The sequence below is a fragment of the Chelonoidis abingdonii genome, chromosome 16, assembly GCF_003597395.2.
Source record: "Chelonoidis abingdonii isolate Lonesome George chromosome 16, CheloAbing_2.0, whole genome shotgun sequence".
NCBI classification, from domain to species: Eukaryota; Metazoa; Chordata; order Testudines; family Testudinidae; genus Chelonoidis; species Chelonoidis abingdonii.
In genome coordinates this window covers 15331952-15347877 of record NC_133784.1, presented here as the reverse complement: position 1 = coordinate 15347877, position 15926 = coordinate 15331952, and the positions used below count along the sequence as shown (strand labels likewise).

The window sequence follows — 15926 nt, the reverse complement described above, 5'->3', positions numbered from 1 at the left end:
CAAACCTCCCAACTCCTGATCAGACACAGGAGAAGTTGACCCAGACTGTGGGGAAGATCACTGAGGTGAGCAAATCTGCCAAATAAGCACAGGACCCACCAAGGTAGAGGAGGAACTTTGTCACAACAGTTAGAGATTGGCCAAAAGCAGAACCTTTAATCCAAACCCCTTTTGAATTTTGTGGGAGGAGGGCTTATGTTTGAATTCTGGATCTAAAATTCAAATGGGTCTATTTTCTTGTTCTCTCAGAAACAGTGGATGCCACAACCTTTTCATTAGCTAAAATAACGGAAATCTTGAAAAATCAACTAATATTGTGAGACTTCTGCCTTTTTGGTCTGAAATCTTGCATAGACTACTCAGTAATTTACAGCAGTCTAATAAACAGTATTAATGCCTAGAGTGATCATCTGAACCCTAACCCCAGCCTATAACCTCTAGCAAATCTGAAGATCTGCATACTGCCTCTTCAGTCCCTTCCTGATTACCACACTGTTCACGTACTACATATTTGTACTCTAACCTCATACTTATATTTGTAACTGGACAGGATTTAATTAAAGATCTGAAGTCTGAACTAAGTGGAAACATGGAAGAACTGATATTAGCTTTGTTCATGCCACCTACCTATTATGATGCCTGGAGTTTACGTCATGCAATGAAGGTATAATTTTATCATGAATAAAACACTAAATTAGACACCTCCTATGTTATGGGACATGACAGTTCTGCAGTTTTAGTAATTCCTGACAAGTCTGGCATGTGAAACCTTTTACTGGCATGTAAAACTTTTCCCAAAGGTTGCTGACCCCATGGCTAGCACATTGTAGGCACTACTGGAAACTAGTATCAGAACCCACATAGCCCAGCTATGCGTGAACAGTGGGTTGGCAGAAATAATTAAGTACATCATGTCTATGAATGAATGGTAAAAATGTCAATTGTGTGTGTATATATAAAATATTTTTATACTGATGAGGTTTCAAAAGCTACAAATTTCTACAGAATATGGGGTACGATTCAGTAAGACCTCCTTTAGGGCAGGTGTAAGAGACTTCCTTGACTTACTCTTATTTATACTACAGCAGGGCCTACATATTCCAGTTAGATCAGACCCCATCTCCCCCGCCCCCATTGTGATAAGCTCCCTAAAAACAACAGATGGCCTCTGCCTTGAAGTGCTTACAGTCTTTATTTATTTTTTTTAAAAGGCAGAAGGATTATAAGGGTAACCGTGACAGGAAGGCCTGGTGCAGAACAATTTGCTGTATGATTTTTTTGGTATATATTAAAAAGGGGCGTATTAGTGAAGCTCTCGCTTATGCCAGATATAGGAGAGGAGGCTAAATTTGGAACGGAGAACTACTTGTGAACTGAGCAGAATAGGATCCAGATACATTCCGTTTCTAATAGTGCTTTGATAGGTCATTACTTTGTTTCAAACTGCTATTAAAAGGGAATTGTTACTTCGCAATATAAAATAAGGTAGTCAAATTTTAGGACCAAAGTAACGGGCTTAATCTGCAGCAAGGGAAATTTAGGTTAAATATTAAGAAAAACCTTCCAACTTTTAAGGCTAGTTAAGTACTGGAATAGGCTTCTAAGGAAGGATTTGGAATCCTATCACTGGAGGGTTTTAAGAACAGATTAGACAAACAATTGTCAGGGTGGCATAGGTTTACTTGGTCCTGCCTCAGCACAGGGGGATGGGACTAGATTACATCTCCAGGTCCCTTGCAGCCCTACATTTTTATGTTTAAGTATCTTTATTTCCTTTCTAAAATCTTCCTTTTCTCTAACTGACTATGCCTCAGCTCATTGTTCATGCCCTCTGTTAGTAGTTTCTCAACACTCCAGTTGTTTAAAAAACAAAATAAAACCAACCCCATACCTTACATTTTAAGTAATGAGATCAGAGAGGATTTAGAATTTTCAGAAAGGAGGGACAAATGCTGCTTTTACAATTTAGATAATACTAAAACAGTTTCAAAATGTAATAAATGACTGATTGATTGTAACAGTTGGTTTTATAGTGTCACAGAAAATTGTAAAGAAGGGTAAGTGTGCTTTGTTGTAGCAATATTTTCTCTTTCTCTGCCTATAGGGAGCTGGCACTCAGGAGAGAGTGTTGATTGAGATTCTTTGTACAAGGACGAACCAGGAAATTCGAGACATAGTCAGGACTTACAAAACAGAATTTGGAAGAGACATTGAACAGGATATCAGAGCAGATACCTCAGGACACTTTGAACGATTACTTATATCTATGTGCCAGGTGAGCCGTAGAGCATTTTTTTTGACAATGGTGAATTTGTTGGTAAACCAAAAGTGTAAGGACCTTTTGCTGCATACATTTCATGCATTTATTACAGAACAGACTGGTGAGTGCAGTTATAGCTCCGTATCAGATGCTTACAGTAAACAAACACTGCTTTTTAAAAAAAGTTCACCTGTTTTTATAGCTTGAAGAGTGTGACTGAGAGATCATCAAAATGTGTGTGCCTAATCCGAGCCCGCTTCTGTAAGAAGTTATGTAGCACTGGTCTATGTCTTTATAGGAGAATGACAACATATGGTCTCATCCTGTCTACCCAGGAATCCCTACTGAGTTGAGTGATTCAGCTACAGCACTGTAGCCATCCCAAAAAACATATTTAAATCACAGTTTGGCCTTGCAGTCTAGATGGGAACTCATCATGGTATAACAGTGCTCCAGAACTATGCTGGAGCCTGGGGACTCTTACCATCATTCAAGAATGTGGTTCCAGGAGGGTGCAGTCCCTCTATAGTGTAAGACCAAACCATGGTTTAACACATAGTGGGAATTAAGTGCTGAAACCTGAGTTTCAGAAACCTGTCTCCTAACACAATAGATGTCTTAATATATAGAAGACTTCCGAGAATCCATGGGTGTATGCTAAGCAGGACATTCAGCTCAAAACTCACTCCCCCTCCTTTAGTTCCCCGCTTGTCTTTCCCTTCTCAGATCAAACTGTTCTATGCAGATAGTGCAGCTACCCTCGAACTCAGCTGGATCATGGAGCCTGCCTATAGTATGTCATCTATGTATGGGACTGTTATACTGTCCAGTTTTTCAGTGTTGTTAGCTTCAATATCCTATTAAAATAGATTTTAAACATGGTGAAGCACTACAAGTTATAAAATCTGGCATATATCTGACCCCCAATTGGCTGTAAACCAGGAGCCTTGTTCTGTGGTAGCCTGTATTCTGAGCAGAGCTGCATTTTGTGGGACATGAAAATGTGGGGAATGCATTCCCTCATTTAGTTGATGGAAGTGATGTTTCCCTTGTTTCATTTTGAGTTCCATAAAGTCTTAGATACTGTGACATCTCTCCCCACCTCTTCTGACTGTAAATGCCTTTCTTTTTGAGCCTCGCCATTTTACAGTTACTTAAATTTCCATGACATTTCTACTTTGAGGTTCTCTTGAGTGTTATCAACCCTTGTGAGAGCTGTGCCATTAATTACCACAAATATTTTCTGGGGATTTTTATTGCCTGCTTCTGTAAAGTCAAAAAGTTAAATTCCAGAGAAGCTTGCAATGGTGAGTTTTTATTATTTTGATATATCCAACACATTATGATAGCTAGTGGTCATCTGCACATTATATAACTTATATAGATGTTAGTTCATTTAAGGCATAATAAAGTAGTTTGGAAATAGCATCTTCAGAAATTGCCTTTCACTGGTACCTCCACCACACTGCCTAAAATTAGATATTAATGTGTGTTCTGTTGGTGCTAAAAATCTACCCTCAGATCTTTTCTCAGTCAGTCGTCATGCTTCAGAGTCAACGCCATTCTGCGAAGAATGGAATCAGATCATGCCTTTTATTGCTATTATTTCAGGCTGCGTGCATACTCAGTAAAACAATGCATTAGTTCACGTTCAGAATGTTCTTTGCAACCAGTAAAGCTAGAAACACAAAAATTTAAGTGAAAACTTAGCCCTTGTTTTCTGCTTATTTTAAGTATCAAGAAGTCAAAGGGGCTAAAAACATGAGATAATTTCAACTTAGAGCTGTTGACCCAGATGATTTAAGGTTTTTAAGTTGTCCTCTGCAGAGTAAGAGTGTCAGGCTATCTTACTATGTTCAGCTTACAAGAAATCACTGTAAATGGAAAGGCATGTTTTCAAACTGCTACTTAAAAGCACAGCTGTTAAGTTGATGTGGCAGGAAACTGACAACAGATTGGCTGGCTGGCTGTCTGTCCGTCCATCAGAGGCAGCTAGAAGGCATTTAATACCTACTTCCTTTCAGGATACAATGAGTATATATTGTCTTCCATTTCTAATAACTGAAGAGTCTGAAGTACTCTTGAATTCAGAATTCCAATATGCCGTAGCCTTGCTCCTTTTCAAAGAATTAGTGTAGAACAGTCATGAGCTCACTGTCTGAGTGGACAGATTTGTAGCACTGTCCATGCATCACAATATGCATAATACTTGGTACTTCTATAGGACTTTTCATCTGAGGATCTCAAAGCACTTTACAAATAATTGAGGCTCTCACCTCCGCAGCAAAGGTGAATAAAGGTAAGAATTGTTCTCATTTTACAAAGGAGTACAAAAAAGATTCAGGGGTCACACAGCTTGTCCGTGACAGAGCTGGGTGATAGGCTTGGAGTTCTGACTCCTAGTCCCCTCATTTAACTGGTGCACAATCCAATCCTGCCTCCAAAAACAAGTGAGGCTTATCGGGAAACAGCTGTCATAAGAGTCCTTTACCAATTCTAGTTTACTGTTTGAAGATGGCAACCGTTTGGCAAGGCTGTAAGATGTGGTAAGGAACAGAAAATGTTGTGTTACTGACTGAGCACCTAATGTCTTCACTTGCAGGGCAATCGGGATGAGAATCAATCAGTGAACTACCAAAAAGCTCAGGAAGATGCTCAGCGCCTCTACCAAGCTGGTGAAGGGAAGCTTGGAACTGATGAGTCTTGCTTTAACATGATTCTGGCAACTAGAAGTTTCCCCCAACTAAAAGCTACAGTTGAAACATATTCTAAGGTAGAAATTTTTCTGTTAAAGATTATGAACTAAGTTCAGCCCTGAGGTAAAAACAGGTGAAATGCCATTAACTTCAAATGAGTTTCGTCTGCATATGCCAGAACTGAATTTGGCTCCATTCTCACATGTTTAAAAAAACAAACCCTCCTAATCCCTTTAACTTTTATGTGCAGGTTGCCAATCGTGATCTGTTAAGCAGCATTGGCCGGGAGTTTTCTGGAAATGTAGAAAATGGCTTGAAGGCCATCGGTAAGAGACTTTTCTTTCTTTTAAAGAGGGTATTTATGACTAATTGGAGAGGTAAAGTTAGTAGGGCTGTCAATTAATCACAGTTAATACATGCAATTAATGCAAAACAAATTAACTAGATTTAAAAAGTCATGATTAATCACACAATAATAGAATACCAGTTTAAATGTATTATAAATATTTTTGGATGTTCTTCTACATTTTCAAATATATTGATTTCAATTATTGTACAGTGCTCACTTTATATTACTACTTGTTCAGCCAATAGCTAAGGCAAACAAGTTTGTAAATAAAAAGCAGGCAGCATTGTCTCATAAATATAAACAATGTCACCTGAAAGTGAGAACAAGCATTCGCATGGCACTGTTATAGTCAGTGTTGCAAGGTATTTACATGCCAGATATGCTAAACATTTGTATGCCCCTTCATGCTTTGACTTCTAGGTTCTAAAGTTTTACATTGTTTTGTTTTTGAATGGCATTATGTAAAAAGAAATAAAAATAATAATTCTACATTTGTAAGTTGAACTTTCACAGTAAAGAGAATGCACTACAGTACTTGTATGAGGCGAACTTAAATACTGTTGTGCAATTATTTGTAAACAACAAAGTGAGCAGTGTACACTTAGTATTCTGTGTTGCAATTGAAATCAATATTTGAAAATGTAGAAAAACATTAAAATATTTTATAATACATTTAAATTGGTATTCTATTATTTAACACTGGGATTAAAACAGCAATTAATCACAATTATGTTTTTAATCGTTTGACAGCCCTAACAGCTAGATAAGAGACAATGGAACTCAGCAATCTATGACTTGTCATAAGTGTTTTGAAATGACTTGAGGTATTTGCTTTCTATATTATTACCCCCAGAACTTGCCAAAGTAGAAGTATTCTAAGTCCTGACTAGAAGTTGAACTTTTATTTTGATTATAATTCAAGTACAGTGAGCTCAATTTGAAACAAGCTGGCTTTCTCCAAACTAAATCCAATTAAGGCATATTTAACTCTTTTCAGTTTCCCTCATTCTCAATTAACTTTGTATCTTCATCGAACAGGTTTACTGAACATTGTACTTAATGTTAATTTGTATCACAATGCTCAGATCTATTCTAAAAAATTCTTAACAGAAGACTAAAGCATTTTCAAGAGCAGGTGTTACTTTTAAATAGGTTTTAGAGTCTGTATCAGCAAAAACGAGGAATCCTAGTGGCACCTTAGAGACTAACACATTTATTTGGGCATAAGCTTTCATGGGCTAGAACCCATGTCATCAGATGCATCAGTGTATTTTTCACTTCATGCATCTGATGAAGTGGGTTCTAGTCCAAGAAAGCTTATGCCCAGATAAATTTGTTAGTCCCTAAGGTGCCCCAAGGATGACTCGTTTTTACTTTTAAATAGAGCGTTTATGGCTAAATTTTGTTTTCAGAAACACTAAGGAAGGACAGGAATGTGGGTCCCTCTGACCCAGATGACTCACAGGAGGTCCCTTCTGACATATTATACAAGTCTGGCTGGAATACCTATATTTTTCATTTAGAAGCTACTTGAGCTACAAGTTCTATAGAAAATTGGAGCAAAAGTGTGTTTTTAAAGGTTTCCTGTCATCTGATTAATTTCTTATTCTCACTGTTCGGAAAGCTAATGGGCCATGATTAGGGTCCTACCAAATTCACGGTCCATTTTGGTGAATTTCATGGTAATAGGATTTTAAAATTAGTCAATTTCAAGGCTTCAGATGTCTGAAATTTCAAGGTAACTAAAGGGTTTTGTAAGAGTGTTGTGGGATTGCCACCCTTACTTTTGTGCTGCTGCTGACCAGGCCCCAACTCTAAAGCCAGTGCCACTGTGAGCAGCAGCGCACAAGTGAGGGTCACAGGGTAGAGAGGGTGGGTTTATACATCTGGGTTTTCCCAGCAGCCACAGAGATTTCTGCAGCTGGGGGAGGTTCCAAGAGGTGGGTCTGACCTGGCTCTGGGCGTAGCCTCTGTAGAGGAAGAAGATGTCCTGTCCCTCCCCTCATCAGCCTGTGTTGGGACTAGCAATGGGAGCCTGGCCCATGGTAGGAGTCCCTGCATGGGGTACTCCCAGCCCTGTCCCTCCTCTTCAACAGCCAGATTTCATGGTCTGTGACATTTTTCTTGACTGTGAATTTGGTAGGGCCCTAATGGTCGTTGATTGGAAAGAGTAATCATTAGATAATTTATTATTAAGGGATTCCTGAAGTTTAGAAACCCCCTAACTACGAGAGCTTAATAATAAAAAAAAAAAAAAAAGTTTCTCGACTCTCTACCTCTTAACAGTATATTGTCCATTCTTACTCTTTTTGTGTCAACCACCTATGTAGGATGGTGTCCTTTCTTCAACCATCCTTGATGTTGGTGCCACAAGATTGCTATGCAGAGCTCTTCTAAGCTCTGCCCCATTTGAAGCAATGTAAAAAGATCAATGCTTGTTGAGAACTCTTTTTCTTGAAATTGTGACCTATTAATTAGGTTTCCAAATCACATTATAAGAATGATATCCAATAGGAACTGAACAGAGACAAGTTTCACAGCCAGTAGGTGGTGATAATTTTCAATTGGTACTTTATGCTGTTGGAATTCTAGCTAAGAACCTAGAGGTAAAAATCTTTGAATTCCAGTACCAATCACCCCCCGGAAAGATTTGTTTTTTAAAATGAAGTGTCTCCTTAGATGATTTTTGTTATTGAATTAAGGCTTCTCTACTTGTCAAAGTGCTGTCTTCATGGCTGAAATGTTATACAATGATGTGGCCAACTAGCAATGGTTGGGCTACTAACCTGTGTTCGAAGCTGTGTAAAAAGGTATCCACGCTTAGTGAAGCTTAAATACTTCTTGTGGCTATGAAATTATTTTACCAGTGGACAGTAAGGCCTAAGCTGAAAGATTCAGTAACAAAACAGTCAGGTTTCCAAACCTCAAAGAAATGTGATGAGATGGACATAATAGAATTTAACCAACACACTAAAAATTGCTGAACTGTGACCAGTATGGGTCTGGCTTGAGGAAGAATCACAAAGCAATAAGAGGAACTGTTTCCAAATACCATGTATACCATCTCCCAGGGCCGACTTTAGGAAGTGCGGGGCCCAATTCGAACAGTTTCGATGGGGTCCTGGCAGAGATGACTCTATTTACAAAAAAAAAAACAACACATGGGGCTTGTACTTACCGGGTGGCGCTCCGGGTCTTCGGCGGTGGGTCCTCCACTCGCTGCAGATCTTCGGTGGCACTGAAGGACCCGCTGCTAAAGTGCTGCTGAAGACCCGGAGCGCTGCCAGGTGAGCAAAAATTTAAAAAGACAACTCTAGCCAGGGAAGAGAGTCTCACTGGGTGCAGGGCCCAATTCGGGGGAATTGGTGGAATTGGCCAAAAGCCGGCCCTGCCATCTCCTACATCAACTATTTAATTCTGCCAAATACAACCATGTGAATAGTGACTGCAGTATGCATTATTTGAAATAACCCAGTAACTACACTTTCTTGTAGTGCAATGTGCTCTAAATCGCCCGGCTTTTTTTGCTGAGAGACTTTACTATTCCATGAAAGGAGCTGGCACAGATGATTCTACACTTGTCAGAATTATAGTCACTCGCAGTGAGGTAAGAATCTCTTCCTCCTCCTTTCCAAAAATGAGGAGGAAGCAGTTTACAAATTTTGGTAACTTATTTCAAAATACCTGTCTGTCAGTAACAATACAGACAATACAATATAAAAATTCCCCCAGGAGTAGAAAATTTAAAGAAACCCCTATGACAATCCAGTTCCTGTTTCTCTGCCCCACCTACACCACCCAGCTGGGAGGCCAGACACTCACAACCCCTCTCCCCAGAGCCAGCCACTGTGCCCACCCAACCCTCCTCCCCTCTCCCCCCAATACCACAGAGCGCATGGGATCCAGAAGGAGAAACAACCTGATGCTGGGATCTGGGCTTGCAGGGATATTCCTACACTCCGCTGCCTCCTTACTTCAGGGCATGCTGGGAACTGCAGCTGCTGGGAACCCTTGTTTCCTCTCCCTCACCTTGTGTTCTATTTGTGAGCTGGGCTCTGCTGGGTCCAGTGACCCCTACTGGCGGCCAGCAGCGCTGCACCCTATTTCTGTGGGGGAAAAGAAATTCTGTGCCTGCGTCTGACGAAGTGGGTATTCACCCATGAAAGCTCACGCCCCAAAACGTCTGTTAGTCTATAAGGTGCCACAGGATTCTCTGCTGCTTTTACAGATCCAGACTAACACGGCTACCCCTCTGATACTGTGCACAGAACGTTCACTTCTGCAAAATTCTCCATCCCCTAGTACTTTTCCATTTATCATCAGTTGACCACTTCTGTGTAAGTTCTTCGAAGTTTGGTTGGAGGAAATGATTGAGCTTGCTCATTTGTTGGTGGCCGCCGCCTCCCTCCTCATGGTTTCAGATATGGACTGTTGTTAAGGAGCTTATCTCACTGTTTCTGAATTTTACCTTCAGAAGCAGAGGCTTCCCTACTTGTGGGGGTGGAGCTAGCACTCATGGGATGAGATGCTTTTTGATTCCTGTTATTTTTGTCTTTTGGAGAGGATTCTCCCTATCAGGAACCCTAGGCTGGCTGTTGAGATGTGGTGGGTTAACCCTGCATGTCTCATCCACTGATATGCAATTAAAGAGGAAAAGTAGGAGTATTTAACTGTAAGACTCTGCTGCTGCTTGCTTTTTCAAAGTAACTTACCCATCTAGAAGCAGTGGGGAGGGACCCTGGTGTGCTTTTCCTCTTGAAGTGGACTGGAGAACTTGAGGGCCTTTCAGTCTGTTTGCTCCCAGAGGCTGAAGCAGCCACCTTCACCAATTTACAGAAGTGTTGGCAACAGCAAGACTCCAAAGTGTCATCTAACCTCAGAGAGGGTCAGGAGGCTGCGTGCAGCTTTGACAGATCTTGAGAGTGTGTCATGCATAGAGAGCATCTCTTTCCTTTCTGCGTGCATTGTCTGGGCTGCTATGAGGTACAGGGAATGAATGGATGTTTTGTCTGGGTTCACTGCAAGTGGACTCTTACTCCACCACTGAATTATCCCATACTGGACACAGATTGCTTATTGAGTGTTTTATGCTTATCTCTTTCTTTTGACACAGATTGATCTTGTACAGATCAAGCAGATGTTTACGCAGATGTACCAGAAGACTTTGGCTACAATGATATCAAGTGACACAAGTGGTGACTACAGGAAGTTGCTGCTGGCAATTGTTGGTCAATAGAAAAGATTTACATTTTAACAAAGTGAAGGACATGTAACGAGCTTATTAGGGAGACAAATAACTAGCCTTGCATGTAACAAAGAATGATTTTCAATACTGCGTAACCAAATATCCCTTCTTAATTATGAATGATTTAAGATTTTTTATTTTGCACATATGGTTGCCTTAATTTAGAGCACATTTATACTTTACTATATAAAAATAAGATGTATCTACTGTCATTTACCTGAAGTGTCAGTGTCATTTTTGACCCATAGAAAATACAGCTGAGATGCCACATTAAATTACTTCCTTCAAACAACCATTATAGTACAAATCATTTCTCTGCAAAGATTCTGCAGCCCTTGCTCAGCTGAGTAGTTCCACTGCCTTCAATAGCACTTCTTGAAAGGTCTGTAGGAATTAAACCCTTTCACTAAAACAGTCCTGGGACACTTGTCTCAACAGAATCTTTAGTACTAAATTGCTTAGCCAGTTATTCAAAAGAGCAACATAGTGGATCTCAACACCACTTTGACATTTTAAGTTTCAGAGTGGTAGTTGTGTTGGTCTGTATCAGCAAAAAGAACAAGGAGTACTTGTGGCACCTTAGAGACTAAAATTTATTTGAGCATAAGCTTTCATGGACTAAAACCCCCTTCATCAGATGCATGCAGTGGAAAATACAGCAGGAAAATATATATACACAGAGGACATGAAAAAAATGGGTGTTGCCATAATAACTATAATGAGTAATCTGTTAAGGTGAGCAATTAGCAGGAGAAAAAAAACTGATTGTAGTGATAATCAGGATGGCCTACTTCCAATAGTTGACAAGAAGGTGTGAGTAACGGTAGGGGAAAAATTTGCATGGGGAAATAGGTTTTACTTTAAAGACTGAGTTGATGGGTCATTATACATTCAAGCCTAATTTAATGGTGTCCAGTTTGCAAATTTAATTCCAATTTGTGCAGGTTTTTGTTGGAGTATTGGAACTTTGAGGTCTGTAATTGAGTGACCAGGGCGGTTGAAGTATTCGCTGACTGGTGTTTGAATCTTATAATTCTTGACGTCTGATTTGTGTCCATTTATCCTTTTGCGTAGAGACTGTCCAGTTTGGCCAATGTACATGGCAGAGGGGCATTGCTGGCATATCACCTTGGTAGATATGCAGGTGAATGAGCCTCTGATAGGACCTAATCACATCAGCCACCCTATGATGGTGTCTCCTGAATAGATATATGGACAGAGGTGGCAACAGGCTTTGTTGCAAGAATGGGTTTCTGGATTAGTGTTTTTGTTGTGTGGTTGCTGGTGAGTATTTGCTTCAGGTTGTGGGCCTATCTCCCAAGATCTGTGAGTGAGGGATTGCCCTTCAAGATAGGTTGTAGATCTTTGATGATGCGCTGGAGAGGTTTTAGTTGGGAGCTGAAGGTGACAGCTAGTGCTGTTCTGTTACATTTTAGGGTGAGAAAGCACAGTGCATCATAACCTCACCTATGTCTATACAAATTAAAACAAGGCTAGGAAAGTTTATTTCTGTTACAGAACCAGTTTCCATGATGATATGACCTGATTGATTGAGTCCAAGTATTAATGGTTTAAGTGTGTGCACAGCAAATATTGTAGAGTGGAAGTCATCAGAAGTGGGCTGATATTGTTTGGCCTGGAATGATAAGTGCACTCTGTAACCTAATTTTATGGTGCCAAATGAAAAACAGATAAAAGGACTTACTGATGGGATCTTCCCAAATCTAATTTATTCAGATGAATGAATATTAATGCAGTAAATGACTGGACAGGCTATTTTAATAAGCCATTATTGGGTAGCCTTAAACAAATGTAAAATACTGCAAGGGAATGTTTAAACCCAAAGCTGTGTACTAAAAGGCGAACTATACTTCCGTTTCCATGGCCAGAACCATGCAATGCTCAAAGCAGAAGTATTAGCAAAATGGTAGGAAAAAATCTGAAGTTCTTAGTAACATGTTAAGTGATTTAACTTGTCTGCACACTTTACAGGGGAACAGGCACCAACTAGTGGAAAAGCATTCACATGTCACTTTTTGGGAAACCTAGAGTTGGTCTATACTACAGCCATCATCCCACTGATGTAAGCTGTATGTCTCGTGGTGTAGTTGAGGACAAGGCAGTGTTTGTGTAGACACTGTTCCTTACATCTGCTGTCTTGAAGCTTTCTTGACAATTGCATGGCAGGAAACATGAAATTGTCAAGAAAGCTTCACCCCCTCCCCCTACCTGGAGCTGGGGCAAGAAATCCAGGGAGTGAGAAGCCTGAGGGACCTCCTGCTTGCTAGGAACTGGGCAGCCTTGACAATTTAATAGCTTGGGGAACAGGCATGAGAAGCCCAGGCCAGCTTCCCCCTCACTCCTGGCAGAGACACCAGGCTTTCAGCTCCCCACACTGCCTCTCTTAGGTTAGTGAAAGTGTTCCTGGTGAGGATGCACACCACTGCAGTATACTGGCCTAGGTTTGTACTGTAGACATACCTCTAGTTTAGGGTAGGTCAGTTACAGCCACCTGTTACTGATGAATAACCTGCTCCTGTACAATGCATCAAACTCCTTCTGAATTCAGCGGAGGCTAACAGTGCTCAGCACCCTTGCAGGATTGTGATTGCACTCATCCTGGTGCCAGTGGTTTTGTCCGATGCAGTGAGAGAAGGCTGGTGGGGTTTGGGCACCAGGCACCTGCATAATAGGTATGCCCCAAGTGTTCCAATAAGGCCATTGTATCAGCCACTAGCCTTGTTGCCATCACTGCAGCAGATGCACTCTCTGGAGCTTAACTGAACTGCTGCTCCAAGCCAGAGAAGTCCTTGTCCTCCGGTGACCGGGGCAGGGCTATTGATGCCTGGGTCTGGCAGCTAACCATCTCCGCAGGTGACCAGTGCCAGGAGAATGGAGAGCAGCACCATGTTGGGGAGCATCCCTGAGGTCTCAGCAACAGTGACTGACAGTGCGATGATGACCGTTGCGTAATGTGGAGCAATTCTCTTCTTCCTGTCATGACTGTGAAGGGCGAGCTCCAGGGCAAAAGTGGAGACCAGAAGCACAGCACATATCAGTGAGCCAGAGACCTGGGCCAATGCGGAGACCAAGGACATAGCAATCTAGGGCTACTATATGAAGAGATCCCTTCCAGCTCTGAGATAGGTACCTTGAAAGGTTATCAAGTCCAGCCCCCTGCCTTCAATAGCAGGACCAAGTACTGATTTTGCCCCAGATCTCTAAGTGGCCCCCTCAAGGATTGAACTCACAACCCTGGGTTTAGCAGGCCAAACCACTGAGCTATCCCTCTCCCTTGATTCCAGAGATTGGAGGTGCTCTCTTGACTTATGTAAGGCCAGTTGCAGCAGGAGTGCTCATTGCACATCCAGCACTGACAGCTCCAATTAAAAGAAAAATAGCCACACCTGGCTGGAGACATTCCACTAGACAGCTGTTTAAGTGAGACATTTTTGTGGCTCAATATACTTAAAGGCAACAGCAACTTTTACAGAGAAGCCTTGAAATGGACTTCTGTTAATGAAAATATAAATGAACAAACAATTTTGGATGATGAGATTACATTCACGCACCACTAGAATTTACAGCAGGAATCAGCAACCTTTCAGAAGTAGTGTTCCAAGTCTTCATTTATTCACTCTAATTTAAGATTTCATGCCAGTAATACAGTTTAATGTTTTTAGAAGATCTTTCTATAAGTCTACATACAATAGTTTAGTTATATTATAAAGTAAATAAGACTTTTAAAATCAGCTCATGTGCTGCCTACTCCTGATTTACAGTATAGCATAAATGAGCATTCAGTTTCCAGTTCAGATCACTAGGTGATAGCAAGTCTTTTCATAGATCTGAAAAAACAACTGCTTGGAAGTCTGCCATAAAGTGGTAGACAATGGCCCACTACCATAACACATTTTGGACCTTATGCTCAGTTACACTAAATCCCCCTTACAGTACTCTCATAATGAGCAACAATAGTCTCTGAGAATACAACCCATCCCCAGCCAGTGTAAAAGTGGCACAAGGACTCTGCACCAGCCCCCCCCTCCCCCCTTGTAGGAGGAGGATTGGATATGTGGCTAGAGCATACTACATTACAGCTATTGTTCATTTCCCAGGCCCATAAAACAGCAAAGTGTTAGGTAGAGGAGCCCTGAGACTGATCTAACTTACACTGGGGTCCAGGTAGGTCCCTCTACAGCCAAGTACAGGCTGTAGCACAGGAATGGAACAACCAGTGGATACTGCAGGTAGTAAGCTCTCATCTCCTTTAGCTTACGTTACAGTGGTGAGGGCTATTGGATAGAGCACTAGAGTGGGCATGGAAACCTGAGTTGAATTACTAACTCTGCCACAGGCCTGCTGGGTGACCTTGGGCAAGTCACTTTCCTGTCTGTGAAACATGGATACTTAGCAGCTTTGTAAAGGGCTTTGAGATCTACTGGTGAAAGGGACCGTATAAGAGCTAGAGATTATTATTAATAACCAACAACTAGGACAAATCCAACGAATCAATGACCGGACAGCTCAGCAAATTTAGGGCACTGCTACGCTTCTTACAGAACAGCATTTAATGACTGTGCCCCTAGCCATTTTAGCTGTCCTAAGCTAACGCGATGTAATATTTAATGCACTAAGCAATGGAGGTCTTATTGATTTTCTGTTCATAGTTACAACTGTCAAAACAAATTGGTAACTTTTCTCAAACTGAGCAAGATCTTCAGATCTCATCTCATGTCCAGTGAGAGTGAGTTTCTCTGCAGTAACCATTGGAGAGCAGGACACAACACTAGTAAAGGAACAGGCTCGTTTAACATGAAACTCCAAATCTCTAGAATAAACTCAATGGAATGTTAAAGAACTGCCCTGTCTTTAGGGGAGGAGGAACACAGAGGTAGACCAAAGAGAATGAGAAATAATTAACAAACACTCTTCTTTTACATGAAGAGTTTGTCAGTGCTTTTCTTTGTGATGGTGTTAAAGTCCAATAATTTTCAGCAAATTGTCTTTATAACTGATTATTGGGTTTGATTGTTAAGGATTTCTGTGAGAGAGATTAGGTTTTAAGCTTTTCTCCCATCAGAAACAAAGAATTAAGTATCCAGGAAGCATTGTAATTCAGAAGGTGCTTGTGACAGGGTGTATCTTTCCCGCACTGGCTCCATAGGGGTTAACTGTGCATTGCAGGCTGAGGAAGCTCCACCCCTGCTAGGCATGCTCAGCATGGAGACAGGGTGTAAAGGGAACAGCCTAGCTCACTTGGGCTGGACTGCTGAGGACAAAGGATGTGTATTGCAAGCTTCCTGCAGAGAGCTACGGGAGACCCACTCCCCAGAGGCCAGGCACGCCAAACCCCAGGCAGACCCCGGACTGCTT

General features: G+C 41.2%; 3 protein-coding genes across 5 annotated transcripts in view; 2 read left to right on the top strand and 1 right to left on the bottom strand.

Moving 5' to 3' along the window:
• The window catches only part of ANXA7 (annexin A7), a 45050-nt gene extending 34284 nt beyond the window's left edge, over positions 1-10766 (top strand). Inside the window, exons 8-13 of the mRNA XM_075072860.1 lie at positions 551-664; positions 2105-2275; positions 4863-5033; positions 5207-5282; positions 8800-8912; positions 10419-10766. Coding sequence (XP_074928961.1) covers positions 551-664; positions 2105-2275; positions 4863-5033; positions 5207-5282; positions 8800-8912; positions 10419-10541 — 768 coding nt within the window. The 3' untranslated portion in view covers positions 10542-10766. The remainder of the gene's footprint in view (positions 1-550; positions 665-2104; positions 2276-4862; positions 5034-5206; positions 5283-8799; positions 8913-10418) is intronic.
• Positions 1-15926, top strand: part of SEC24C (SEC24 homolog C, COPII coat complex component) — a 647635-nt gene that overhangs the window by 69881 nt on the left and 561828 nt on the right. The gene's annotated exons all lie outside the window — the stretch shown is intronic.
• Positions 1-15926, bottom strand: part of PPP3CB (protein phosphatase 3 catalytic subunit beta) — a 102009-nt gene that overhangs the window by 7177 nt on the left and 78906 nt on the right. Inside the window, exon 14 of one of the 3 annotated variants that reach the window (XR_004372096.2) lies at positions 3555-3938. The exons of 1 other annotated variant lie outside the window; for it this stretch is intronic. The gene's annotated coding sequence lies outside the window, so the exon portion shown is untranslated. Of the gene's footprint in view, positions 1-3554; positions 3939-10263; positions 10282-15926 lie in introns of those variants that run through there. One more of the 3 variants, XR_004372095.2, reaches the window with a different exon arrangement.